This window comes from Sinohyriopsis cumingii, chromosome 1 (assembly GCF_028554795.1).
Source record: "Sinohyriopsis cumingii isolate HCF-2022 chromosome 1, ASM2855479v2, whole genome shotgun sequence".
In the NCBI taxonomy this organism is placed as follows: domain Eukaryota; kingdom Metazoa; phylum Mollusca; class Bivalvia; order Unionida; family Unionidae; genus Sinohyriopsis; species Sinohyriopsis cumingii.
In genome coordinates, this window is record NC_142961.1 from 69,262,880 (window position 1) to 69,277,171 (window position 14,292).

At 34.6% G+C, this 14,292-nt stretch overlaps 1 protein-coding gene across 2 annotated transcripts in view; it reads left to right on the top strand.

Annotated features, from left to right (window-relative positions):
* Positions 1-14,292, top strand: part of LOC149807074 (protein patched homolog 1-like) — a 100,685-nt gene that overhangs the window by 25,038 nt on the left and 61,355 nt on the right. For both annotated transcript variants that reach the window (XM_089961510.1, XM_089961518.1), the window contains exons 6-7: positions 5,969-6,074; positions 6,472-6,564. In XM_089961510.1, the coding sequence (XP_089817636.1) occupies positions 5,969-6,074; positions 6,472-6,564 (199 nt within the window). The remainder of the gene's footprint in view (positions 1-5,968; positions 6,075-6,471; positions 6,565-14,292) is intronic.

Here is a 14,292-nt window from a genome sequence, read left to right on the forward strand (position 1 = left end):
GTATGTGGCCCATTTGTGTGTGTGCGATTATGATTTTTAACATAGCTTTAACAATTTTTCAGTCTTATCGCTACAATGTCTGCATTGTGGCAATTTATAGTGATGTCTAGCTCTGGAGCATCATGCTGCAGACATGTGGCATGATGTCCCACCCAGTCACTTATCCTGACACCAGGCCAACCAGTCCTAACACTAACCTGTTTGTAGGGGAAGCCAGGATACAGTTTGTTGCTGCATATTACAAGGACACCTGTCTAAACTGCCTAGTTTTCAGAATGCATCCCTATTGCAACTTCAAAATGTTTATATGTTGTTTTGTTAGAATTTTTACAGATCTAGAGAGGAAAACCTTGGATCTGTTTGCACAAAACATTTCTTCATGGTAAAATCCATGTTCCTCAAAGGTGACCCCTTTTACTGAGGTTTATGGCATCACTGTCAGATAGGTGAAATTCGACACACTTTGCTTTTTATGAACAGAAAAGTTTATGCAGGTTTCTGTATTTTGCATTTTGGGTCATTGAAAAACTTGGATCTGTTTGCACACAACATTTCTGCAAGCTCAGATCCATGTTCCTCACAGGTGAACCATTTTAATGAGGTTTTGGGGCATCACTGTGGGGGAGTTGAAATTTGAGGCTGTGTTTTTAATGAACAGAAAAGTGTGCGCAGATTTCTGTATTTTGAGTCATTGATAGGAGGAACTCACTAATAATGCAGAGTTTTGCTAATGGATGGTGGGATGAAGGGATTTTTTATATACCCATAGTGAGTTCATATCTTTTCATCTTGGGGGTGAGTTGTTATCTTAAATCTTTCTTAGGTCGGTCAATTTCAAAGCAGGTTCTTTTTCTTAAAGATAAGCTCATGATCTTGAGAACTGTATAAAATGATATATTTCTAGTTTTTGTAGCTTATATGAAGAGACTGTACACAAATTCGGTGACCCAGACCACTACAACCTGAGGGCATAGTTGGTAGGATTGGGTTGAACTAAACATCTTGACTTCTCTCATTGCAAGTCTATGGCAAAATAGTTAAGAGAATTTTTGAGCATTTGGACTTGGACTGTAAACCCAGTTTAGAGGAAAACTTTACATAAATTATTAACTACCCAGAAATATATTGAAAATTATCAGCTCTTAGAAAAAATCCATTTTTTAAAATAGTGTCCAATAAATTGGAAACTTGATCAATCTGGGTAAACTTGACTGCTTTTGTCCCTGCGTTAAAAAGTGCCATAAAAACAATTAATTCTTATTTTGTTTTAAAAGTAATGAATGATTTGTGTAAAGGCACATTAATACATAAAATATAGTGATCAGTCCTTATTTTTGTTTCAAGAGTGATTGAATAGTTTGTGTAAAGGCACATCAGCACATGATACCAATGGATCCTTATTTTGGTTTCAAGACATAATAAATAAATTGTGTAAAGGCACATCAGCACATCAATAGTTACATGGTGCCAAGGCCACTAGATTAAAGTTTCTTCCTCAAAGACATATTAGGCAGGCAACTATGCTTGGTCTGTGGATGTCTTGAACACACACTCTTGAGTCTGGCATGCTAACCACAGAGCCACTGTAATTCTGTTCTTCAGAGAGTGATGCATACTTAAAGAATTAAGTATAAATATATTTTAAAAAAAACAAGTACAAGGTGTGATACAATGAGATTTAAATTTATCCTTTATTAATATAGAATAATGTTTCAATATTATCATGACACTTAATGAGTTTTAATTAACAGGTAAATTGTCCATACATTTATTAGGCATGCAACTTTTTTCTGGCTTCAAAGTCACATCATAGTCAAATTTGTGTTCTTTGCTTTTTTAAATGCATTTTACCTGCATTTGAAATACAGGTGTTCTTAGTTTTGTACATACAATGTTACCTGACAAATCTCATAAAGGTTACAAGGCCATTGAGTACCTAACCTAGACAAGCTGTGTGGCCTGCCCACCCATCTGTGTAATTGTGACTTGGTTCAGTGGGTCTGCATTGACAGTTTTGACAGATTTGAATAATATGAATGTAATACTCTGTTAAATGAGATATTTTTCCATTTCCCTTGCTCTTTATTAGAGGAAGCAAGGCTTTACTTGAGGCCTAATTTAACAGAATCCTCTTTCACAGTTGCATTCTTTCTGCCAGTCTTGGGTAAAATTCAAAAGAATTCAATTAACATGATATGTATGCTTGAAATAAGTTTAGTGATTATGTTTGTAATCACCAGTTTGGGATTCTCAATTAGGATATTTTTCGTGTGCGAGAGTACCATTAAAAACCAGCCAGCAAATTTAATAAAATTGGTTTTTTTTTTCTCTATCAGAAACATCATTCTACATCAGGTCCTTATATTTCAGCTTAATTAATCACAAATTAAGTCACTTCATTATACTTATAAGACAGATTTTTGTTGTTGTTGTAGGGTTTAACGCCATTTTTCAGCACAAGATAGACTATACATGGTAGCCAGTATTAATGGTGGAGGAAGAACTGGGGAAAACCCCCAGAAAGAACCACTAACCCATGAGAAGCTACTGGCAAACTTTCTCACATACCCACATTGGCCAAACTCAAGACTCGAACCCATGCAGACAGGTGAGATGGCAATGATCCATAACAGTGAGCGCTTTAGACCACTTGGCCACTCGGGGCCCCAGATTTTTTTGTAATTTGCTCTTTTACATTATGGATGTTGCATGTAATGTGTTCTTTGACATTATATACAGTATATTGCGTAACTATATCACTTTTAATGTGACTATAATTGTAGCCAATCACTTCTTGCAAAATTTGCAGAAGCTTGATGCTTGTGAAATGTTTGTGATTGAAAAAACACCACTCCTTCACTATAAGGCACTTAATTATAAGACAGTTCCTATTATAAGGTGTACATGATAATGGATCCCATTACATTGAGTGGTTGTAAAATTATGTTATCATATACTGCGTTATAAAGCAGTCTCACTTTAAGGCCTTCATTATAAGGCAGTCTCACTTTAAGGCTGTTTACTGTAAGACAGTTCCTGTTGTAAGGTGTATCATGGATACCATTTTCAGTGTTTAAAAAATTACATGTAACATGTACTTCATTATATTACAGTATACTCTCTTGCTTCTGTGGACAACATTATAGTGAGGAGAAAATTGTAAACAACTGCAACGATAAACAAATTCCCAATATGTGTTATGTGTGGTAGTCAGAAGGGCTACCGAAAGGCAGACTAAAGCAAACCACAACAAAATTTGGTAGCTGGCATTTTTCGCTGGATTTTCATTTAGCACACTGTTAAAAACATAAAAACAGATTAAATTGTAATCTGGTAAAATGTTCTGGAAAAAGAGACAACTACTCCATGTACAAAAAATAGTGGTAAATCCATTGGGGGGGGGGTATTTTTTTATACTTACGGCACTCAGATGTCTGAAATTTATATTTGAAAAGTGAAACTAGTTTTGCATTACACTACAAGAAAGTGTACTGCTTGAAACATTAGAAATATCTTTTTCGTTTTTGCAATAAAAGAAATGAACTGTGGACCTTGAATTATAAATCAAATGAAACTAAAATTCTTTGCCTGTATAATTAGGCCTGTATGTAGCTTGGTCTGTTTCAGATCTGTCCATAACTGTATTCCTTTTTTCTTCTTCAAAACATTGTTCAGCTTTGAAGAAGAGTCCTTAAATGGTTAAAGCATTGCTAAATTCTATTTCATTTTTTTAAATGAAGTACTGTATATACTCGCTTTTAAGATGAGTCCAACTGCAAACTGCACAGACCCAGAACTGCTGTCACATAATGCATCCACAGATCTGGGTCTAGGCAGTTTGTTAGGTGTAATCATTAACCCTGATCTGCATCATGCTGCAGGATGTAAGGATCTTTGTTGTTTGCAGTTTCTTGACTTATAAGTGAATAAACAGTACAAAATTATGATTCCAGAGCATTAGGCCAAGAGTAATTAGTTGTATTCATTTCATTGATAAAAAGTAACTATATGTTAACATAAAAAATTCTCGACTACCATCCCTTTTCAACCAACTGAAATGGTGCACAAGAGAGTTCGAAACTCTCTTCACTTAATTATACTTGAAAATCCTTCTGTAAGGAAAAAGGCATTACTGTAAGTAAATGACAGCTGAAGCAGTTAGGCGCTAATTTGTGCAACAGTGTTAATATGCACTGCCAACTATGTGAGATATTCAATAAACTTTGGCCTATAGTTGGAGGGTCTTTTTGACTGATAGAGAACATGTCATGGCACTGCTTATTCAAGCTGTAAGACACTGGACCATTCCTAACATTAATATAAGGGTCAACGTCTTATATTGTAGTTCATTCTTTCTGCACTCCAGTTGCATGGAAAACCCATATGTCCACCTCTGAACTAAAACGGTAGCTTCATATGTGCCAGATTATTATGATTGGACTTGTGAAAATTCCATAATGAATAAACAGGTATTCATTCATGCAGAATGAAGATATGCCTTACAAATTCTGTAATTATCCTTACGTATCACAAGGTGAAAGGTTTTTCTAAAAAGTTTTATGCTGCAGCAGTTGCTTGAAGAAAGTAATTATCAGACTATCTCCAAACCCTCCCCCAGTTGGATAACATATGGATGTTATAAGATTTTTTAAATTAGAAAAACAGAATGTTAGGGAGGGCAGAGAGAATCTCCATGAATGCAGAGCACCCTCAAGCTTGGTGGTCTCACCACATAAGCTTGTTATTGCTGAATTAAAATTTGATGGAAATAAGATGTCTTGATGGTTATCCAAGTGCATGCACAGAGACAACACCAACGTAGTCAATATACTGGTGTTATATTTTGCTTGTGTACAAATGCATGCTGTATTGTGTGCAGCATAGATCCAGATCTTCTCTTTATAAAGTCTAAGCTGATCAAAGTCAATCTTGTTTGTTTTTCCTTTTATTTGAAGTGAACAGGGAAAGGAGGCCCGATCTTCTGGCTCTGCAATTACAAAACTGTGAACACTCAAATTTAACTCTTCAAATTTTAAAAATGTTGATCTCAAATAACATGACAATTTTGGGGTTATCTTATTACAGGTATTTCCTCATATAGGTCAAAGATGTTCAAAGGCACCAGTTAAGATTTTGAATTTTGGAGTTTTTAGCCTGAATTCAGTTTTTCATTCACACTATTTTGAGTTTTGTTTGCGCATCATTTTTTAGTATGAAATTGCATTTGTACCATTAGTCAATTAGAAACAGATGTTGTCAGTAGCAACATCATTTCTGATAGCTGAAATCTCAAGCTCAAAAGTTGTACATTTCCAGGTTAGATATTGATTCATGCCATTTCAGTTTTTGTTGAGTTTTATGGGTTAAAAAGGTACAGTAATTAGCAACATACGCCCAAGTACTGCATTAAACATTTTGAATTAGGATTAACTGATGGTGCACCTTTATGAAAGACTTGTTTCAGGATTTTGAAATATGTTTAAAATCTTCCAATAAATTAAATTTGTCAGATATGCTTGTTGTAAAGTTACTTAACTGGTCAATATTACATATAGATATTTACAATAACAAATGCTGAATTTAATTGAAGTATTTTTAGCAACATTTTAACAAGTCAGTCTGTTTAACTTGCCAAGTTACTCACTGGTTTATTTTTTGTTTTTTACATGATAACTCAGTATAGTCAAATGTCAGTTATGCAGGCTTCATGGGAGAAATTGACTTATCTGTCCAGATAAATAATGATAATATAGAGACCATTTTAGTTATGCAGGATTTTCAATTGATCATTTTAGTTGGTTTACATATAATGAATCTTTTACAGTGGAAACATAGTTTTTGATCTAAGTTGATGGGTGTCACGTTGCTGATCACTATTTGAAAATGCTGTATTTAGGTGTCAACTATAGCATCATTAGTGTGAGGGTAAAATAAAATTTTCACTTTTTGATTTTGTTTTTCATAACAGCTCCCTTCCGGGTTTAAAATGGGTTAACCTAAACCCTTTGAAGCTGATACAGAGTCTCAGCAATGACTACACAGATGCCAACATATTAGAGGATATTCTCATTAGGGTAAGTTGGGATTTTCCTAAGGTTATTTCAGATGGGACCTGGATCCATACATTTAGGGGAATTAAAAAAAAGTATAAATCATATCAATCCTCTGGAGTTATATAAAGCAATTTTGAATTTGGGGTGATTTTTAAATATGTTGGATTTTTATTTGGGGCTTATTCACATTGGTTTTTAATTTCTGATCTGTTTTTGTGCCACTTGACTCCTTGACAAAATCCTAAAATCCCTCAAACAAAATCTGCATTTTTATGTTTGAATATTTATTTTTATAAATATATTTGAAAGAAATTATCCCAGACTTTTCCCATAGTTGACTCATGTACATCATTTGATGTGTAGTCTGTTATACAGGGTAGTTAGTAGTTTAAGTTCTAGTACCATTTCTCTCTTGTAGGCTGGCATCAGCTCTGCATATCAGGAGAAACCATGCCTCGATCCCACTGACCCTGATTGTCCCTCTACAGCCCCTAATAAGAACTCCAAAGAGGTAAGTGTGTCCTTTTTCTTCTTCCTTCAGTTCTCTCTCTGTCTCTCTCTCTCCTTATCTATCTAAATGTATGTCTCTTGCTGTTCATATATCGTTCTGCTTCTTTACTGTATATACTTACTTAAGAGTTGAGCCACACCACAAACAAAGACCTTGATCTGCATTAGCACAATGTGCGGGCAGATCAGGATCTGTTTTATTTGTTGTACTGATTACTCCTTACGAACTACACAAATCCAGATCTGCCAGCACACTGTGCCATGGCAGATCTGGGTCTTTGCAGTTTGCAGTGGGTCTCAATTTAATAAGTGAGTATATCTGTTTTTATTGAACCAGTTTCTCATCTGATCATACTGTATTTATTCATTAAGCTTGCCCACTGAACAGATTGCTCTTACAATGTTGAATTCAGTCAAGTAAAATAGGTCACTGTTCCATTGTTAGGGCCTGGCAATGTGTATCACCCTTCTCATCCTCTAGATTTGAGTCTTCAAAACAATACATACAGTATTGCTTTGTAAAGATTGATGTTTACAAGGTGGTCCCCAGTTTTGCATTGTTACAGCATGGAGTAGCATATCAGCATAAATACAGAAATACCAGAAAGTCAGCTGCATAAATCTTCCAGTTAGAATCAAAGAGATGCAAGCACTGGCCTATGGCCTTCTCTTTGATTCCAGTGATGCAGTAATATTAGTAGCAATGGCTTGTTGAGTGAGTGTGTGGTTATGGTGATGTGTGATGGAGACAAGAGGGGATTACAAGAAGATAGCTGTACCATACTTCTCCATTGATAAAACCATGCTTTATAAATGCCCACCCTCTCCCCCTTTTTGGCAAGTATGGCAAACTGAAAAATATATGAGAACCTAGAAAAATATACTGTGCAGCTTACATTAGGTCCAAATTTGGTCTGGTCTCCAAAAGATATTGTTTTAATATAAATAACTTGATATAAAATAAAATATTAGGGTTTTCTATATTTATCCTTTTTAGATGAAATTTCAATTATTCTTGTTTTTAAAAAAAGTGTTTTCTGTATTACTTGGCACTGACTTGTCTTATCTATATGTTTGCTTTGACTTGACCGGTCTTTTAGCCAATTTTGCATTAAAATATTTGCTAGGTCTTATCTAATAACTGTACATCAACTTTTCAAAAGTCATGAGGCAGGTTACTTTCTTTATTGTCAGATGAATATGGTAAATAGGACTGGAAATAAATTTCAGGGCATGTGGAGAACAAAAGCTTGGTGTAGGGTATAAAATATGCATCATTGTAGTGCATATAATATGCATATAATATGTATCAGCAGGTGTGTTTTTAGAACACTAAACTTTAATAATATAACAGTAGTTTTTAACTGCTTTTTAAAAACAGTAGCTTTGAACTGCTTTGAAGATATAATTGTAACTTTGAACTGCTTCAGGGATGTAACAATAGCTTTGAACTGCTTCAGGCATATAGCAGTAGCATTGAACTGTGTCAGGGATATAAGAATAGCTATGAACTGCTTCAGGGATATAACAATAGCTTTGAACTGCTTCAGGGATATAACAATAGCTTTGAACTGCTTCAGCGATATAACAATAGCTTTGAACTTCTTCAGGGATATAACAATAGCTTTGAACTTCTTCAGGGATGTAACAATAGCTTTGAACTTCTTCAGGGATATAACAGTAACTTTGAACTTCTTCAGGGATGTAACAATAGCTTTGAACTTCAGGGATATAACAATAGCTTTGAACTTCTTCAGGGATATAACAATAGCTTTGAACTTCTTTAAAGATGTACATGTAACCAGCTCTGAACTGCTTAAAAGATATAATAGTATACAAACAAATGTGGCATCCACATTAAGAGTTGCTCATTCAGAAGTCAGTTTAGTTTCTCTTCCATAAAGCCTTAGGGTTGTTAAAATTGTGCATACCCAGCTTCTGCTCAGAAAAACGAGCACAAAAAAATTGCAAGATTTATGTTAGATTACAAATGTAGAAAGTAACTTTCAGTAGATTGACACATTTTACATATAATTACAGGAGGACACTATTGCATTTATGCTGATTACACTTAAAAGGAACTAAAAGATAGAAATAGAACACAAATTTAAATTGATAAAAAAATTGATAAAAAAATTATTTAATTGGTATTTATTTATTTAAGTACTGTCTCCACTAGATGCGACATTTTCATTGACTGAAATGTCCTTGAATATCGCTAATTGCAGTGTACTAAGAATGTCGTTTGAAAAGAAAATGTAACAAATTATATGACTTCTCATTAAAAGTTGATATTTTATAATGTTGATTTAAAATTTCCATATCCTATCTTCTGTTTTCAATGATAATACAAGCGATAGTTTCCATTCCCAATTTTGATTGAGATTTTCTTCAAGATCAACAAATAGGGATAAAAATTCTGCGGTATTTTCTGGTTTAAAAAATGGGATTCACGCTTGACCCCTTGTTATAAGCGGGTTCATGAATTATCAGGGTGCAAGTTATTGAGGGAGTGGTGTAGTTATATATTAGGATCCTAGGAGGTTGTTTTGAATTTTTTTTACTGTTCTGCCACTTAATAATGTTTCTTATGTTGTCTGTAAAAGTGAACCACATTATAACTGAGGGTACCTTGTACAGATGTTCCAGAAAGTCTGTATTTTAATGGTGAACATCAAAGCAAGGATATTTAATGATGTAAAGTCTCATTATAGTTGGTTGTTTCATTGTAACCAACATTTTGTGAGATCAGGTACATGTATAAGTTATTCAAGAAAATGGAAATAATTGAATGGGATCTGTAACTATACCTATGTTATAACGGGACAAGTTGTATAGTGAGAGGACCATTTGTGTGGTAGGTGTTTTCACCATCAACACTCCCATGTTTTTTATATTCTTTTTCTTGGCCTGTCAACTGCTTGAATGGAAAATGATGAGCAGCGTTGTAAACATTTGTGTTCGAAGTAATGATGACAGTGTGAATGCTGCTTTATATTACTTACGTCAGCAGTTCAAATCTCTGTCTCCTCATTATTAGGATTAACCGAACTGCCAACAGATCTGTGATCCTGTTGACATGAATTGTCTTGTTGCTGTGTACTTTGAATCAAACTTTTGTGCCTTGTTGACTTTTCATAGTTTTATTTACATATGGTTTCTTAAAGACAAATTATTGTAAATTCATTATCTCTTTGGACACTCTTGGTTTATGGACATCAATATTTTGTTACTAAATAAGGTTTTTATGCCTTGTAATTTTTGGATTGGCTTTGGACACAGCTGCAGTATTATAGTGATAAGACAAGACTAATAAAACCTTTAGAAAGTGAAAGAATGGCTTGGTTTTTATTAGAAATAGCCCTGATTAAGTCTGTGTTGAAAATTTTGAAAACCATATTTATTAGAATAACAAATAACATAACACACACACACACACACATACACACACACACGCATGCATATACACTGAAAAATAGCCTTACACAAAGTAGACCTTTATTTCGTATGTTTTATGCATTTATAAGTACTGGAATGCATCTCATTTTGCTATTAGTCTTGTAGAAGTTTTGGTGTTGTACCATATAAATTGGGGTCAGTTCATTGGCTTTTAAAAGTTTTAGTGTTATACTGCACAAATTGGGATTAGTTCATTGGCTTCTAAAAGTTTCAGTGTCATACTGTACAAATTGGGATCCTGCCTCCGATGCAGATGGTTGAGGGTTCGATCCCTGGCCGAGTCATACCAAAGACTTACAAAACTGGTACTAACAGCTTCATCGCTTGGCACTCAGCATTAGGAGGTTAGTGTTAGGACTGGTCGGCCTGGTGTCAGGATTATGTGACTGAGTGGGACATTATGTTACATGTTTGCGACATGATGCTCCAGTACTAGGCATCACTATAAACTGCCACACTGCAGACGTCATAGCAGTATGACTGAAAAATTGTTAAAGCTTCATTAAAAATCTAAGTCACACACACACACAGATTGGGATCAGTTCATCAACTTTTTAAAGTTTCAGTGTCATACTGTACCAATTGTGATCAGGTCATTGGCTTCTGAAAGTTTCAATGTCATACTTTACAACTGGGATCAGTTTATTGGATATGTTAGTATTGTATTGTATATATTAGCCTGTAATTCAAGTCAAACAAAGCAAAGAAGATCCTGTTCTGCCATAGCATAATGCACCTGCAAATAGGGTCTATGTTCTTTGTTTTACTGATTAATCCTAACAAACTGCACAGACCCAGATCTGCTGGTGCATTATGTGCCTTTACCAGCAGATCTGGATCTGTTCAGTTTGCATTAGGACTCATAAGGATCAAATTTCAGCTTGCCCACCTATTAGCTAAATACACTATTACTTTTAAATATGGGGTGGGGGGGAGAGGTAACTGATTCAGCCCATCATATCTATTTTCATTTTGTTTTTATCTAATAACAAACTGAGACCAGAGTTACATTCATTCATAGATACAGGTAAGAGATTAAAACATGATTCTTCTGCTTCACATGTGAAGTTCATTTTTCCAGTATGCTTGCATTATCCTGTAGACTGCAAAAAATAGATGAAACATGGGAAAATGTCAGTTTTTATACATAAATGTACTCATAAAGTGTACTGACTTTGCAGTAACTAATATTGTATGTATGGGTTTAGGTATTTTAGGCTTGGATTTTTTCAAACATCAAAATGAAATATTTTTGTTTGGTTTCAGAAGAAAGTTATTTATTATGTTTGTCATCAAAAAACTAAAAATAATATGGTGTAAACCAATGATAAAATAGAATCTGACCAATTTAATTGGCTCTGTTGCCATATGGGATTAATACCCATAGTAGCAATATATAGCTGGGCTTTCCAGTGGGTAACCACTATGTACTCAACTTGGCCCATTAGTTAAGAAACTGAGGAAAAAATAATTTTTTAGATTTGAAAATGCGTGGTGATACATTCATTCTTTTGACAACCATGAAATTTTGCAGATGTAGAGGAAATAATTTTAATCTTATTCAGAGATTGGGATAGTGGTGGAGTGCATAGTTACTAAATTATTTATTTGGTGAGAGGACGTTGCCAGTATAACAAGTTATTGGGATTGGGGTTGGGGTAGGGTGTTGCTAAGATATATAGTTATTGAAATTGGGGTGGGGTGAGGAAGGGTAATGTTAGAATATAATCTGATTGAATGATGTTAGGGGATTTGGAGGAGTTTATTGCTAGACTTATAAAGTTGTTGAAATTATGGTTGGGGTGGGGCATGGTATTGTTAATATATAAAGTTATTGAAAATCAAGACATTTTTATTTTTTTTAGGCTGGGGACAAAATACAGTTTATCAGTTTATGAGAAATCTCCAAAAATACCATTTTCACTGCATGTTGGTCCTACACTGGTTAGTGTACCAGGCTTGTGAGCAGAAAGGTACGGCATGGGTTGTATCTTGTCCAGACTAGGCTGGGTGGACACTGGTGCGTCTCTGGCAAGACATTTCACTCTTACTGTCTCATCACAGAATAACCTTTCAACCTGTTTCACACTTATCAGTTAATAAATTCATTAAAACCATGACATCAATGAAAGCAATTTTAAAAAATGTGATTGGTTGAGAATACACAAATGCGGTAAACCTATCCTGATGCTTTTTGTGAAATTGTTATCATGTTATCATTAACTTGCTTTTTATATACATCATACTTGTATTATAGTGTGCAGGGGCACATATTTCATGTTGAAATTTCAGTTTCACAAGTTGGATCTAGCAGTGCATGCTTATTGTCATGCTTTTTCAGGTTAGGAAGCAGGCATGAGAATTTAGTTTTTCAAAGTTGTTTATAGATATGTGGGGGGCCCTAGATAAACATTGTTTATATATAGGTGTGTGTTCCTGGGCAATTTCATGGTAATCACTGTCAGAAGGAGAGATAATCTTAAAGCTCAGGAATCTCTGCTATGGCAAAAGCTAAACATCAGGAAATTTTTGTTTGTTTGTGGAAGGAAATACAAATTTATGTGAAAGGAAAGGTCTCTGATTTGTTTAAAAAAAATCTCATTCATGGGTAATAATATACACCTGAACTGTGGATGTTTGTGAGAGGTTTGACTAAGGTAAAAATAGTTTTCTTAGTAGTCATGTTATTTTAATTTCTACATTAATGAGCCAAGAGTCATGAAGTTGCTAGAATGTGCTCAGAAACTTTCCTTTGAATCAAATATAAAGTATATTTTTACATTTAATAAAACACAAATAAAAAGCAAATAGAGAAATGTGTAGGCTTCAGAGTGAATATAACTTGGTCATTCTTTAGGTCACTTGACCAATACATGATGGTAAAGGTAACTTGATTTCCATGATCAGTACAATACACAGCATAGAGACTGATTCCCCTGCTCTAAGAAAAGATCTGTTATACTTGATGTTATATAAATTGTTTGTAGACAGATTTTGTGAAGGTTGGGAGTAGGGAACATTTGAGAAACTTTCAGTGCATAGGGCAAATTGGCTTGACTTTTATTATTGTCCCAGCCTTTTCCTTATCACTTTATCTGACATTTTTATGAAAGTCATAAACTTTAATTAAACATTTATCCTCTGATAAGCCTAGAGGGCACTGCCTTTGAAATTTGTGAAGCCTTGTTAAGCATTTACTTAAAATAGCTGAATTAATGGACTCTCCATTATTGTAGAGATTTTCTTACTTATTGATAATACTATGGGGGTGGGGTTGTGGGGGTGAGGTATGGCAGATATGTGAAATTCTTGTAAAGTTTGTAAGTTTTATCACTTTTTAGAGAATGAGATTAGAGATCACCCCTATCAATGCTTATTTTGGCTATGGTAGAGTGACACAGCCTGTTTCGGTTATGGTAGAGCGACAGCCTGTTTTGGTCATGGTAGAGTGACATAAGCTGTTTTAGTCATGCTAGAGTGACATGCCTATTTTAGTCATGGTAGAGTGACATAGCCTGTTTTGGTCATGGTAGAGTGACATAGCCTGTTTTGGTCATGGTAGAGTGACATAGCCTGTTTTGGTCATGGTAGAGTGACATAGCCTGTTTTGGTCATGGTAGAGTGACATAGCCTGTTTTGGTCATGGTAGAGTGGCATAGCCTGTTTTGGTCACGGTAGAGTGACATAGCCTGTTTTGGTCATGGTAGAGTGACATAGCCTGTTTTAGTTATGATAGAGTGACATAGCCTGTTTTGGTCATTGGCCTGTTTTCAAAAACATTGTGAATAATTGCTACATTATTTATTGAGAAAACTTTCAATATACCCAAAACATTTTCCAATGTACAAAATTAATTGCAGTCATTTGTTATTGTTTTGAAAATTTAGCAACTGTAAATAAAAACAAATGAGTGTGAAGTAAATGTGGTCTGGAAATGTGCTGTATAGTCTTTAATCAAGTTTTGCTTGGAATAGTAAATACCCAGTAGTGAAGAACTCATATTTTTCTTTCTTGAGCTTAGTATATCGGTAAACATTAACATTGATATTGGCAATTTTTATGCCAACTTTGTTTTGGCCTTTTCTTTTCACCGTCACCACTATTAATAAAGAAATGTGGTGTACACCATCTTAGGTGGTTTTCTAGTCTTCTTCCACCCCCAATTTATGCCAGGAATGTTTTGTGCCTCTTTTTATGTAAGCAATGTAGATAGTGTGGTTTTAATTCTGGTGAGTGTAAGGGCTGTTCCACGAAATAATGGCAGTATTCA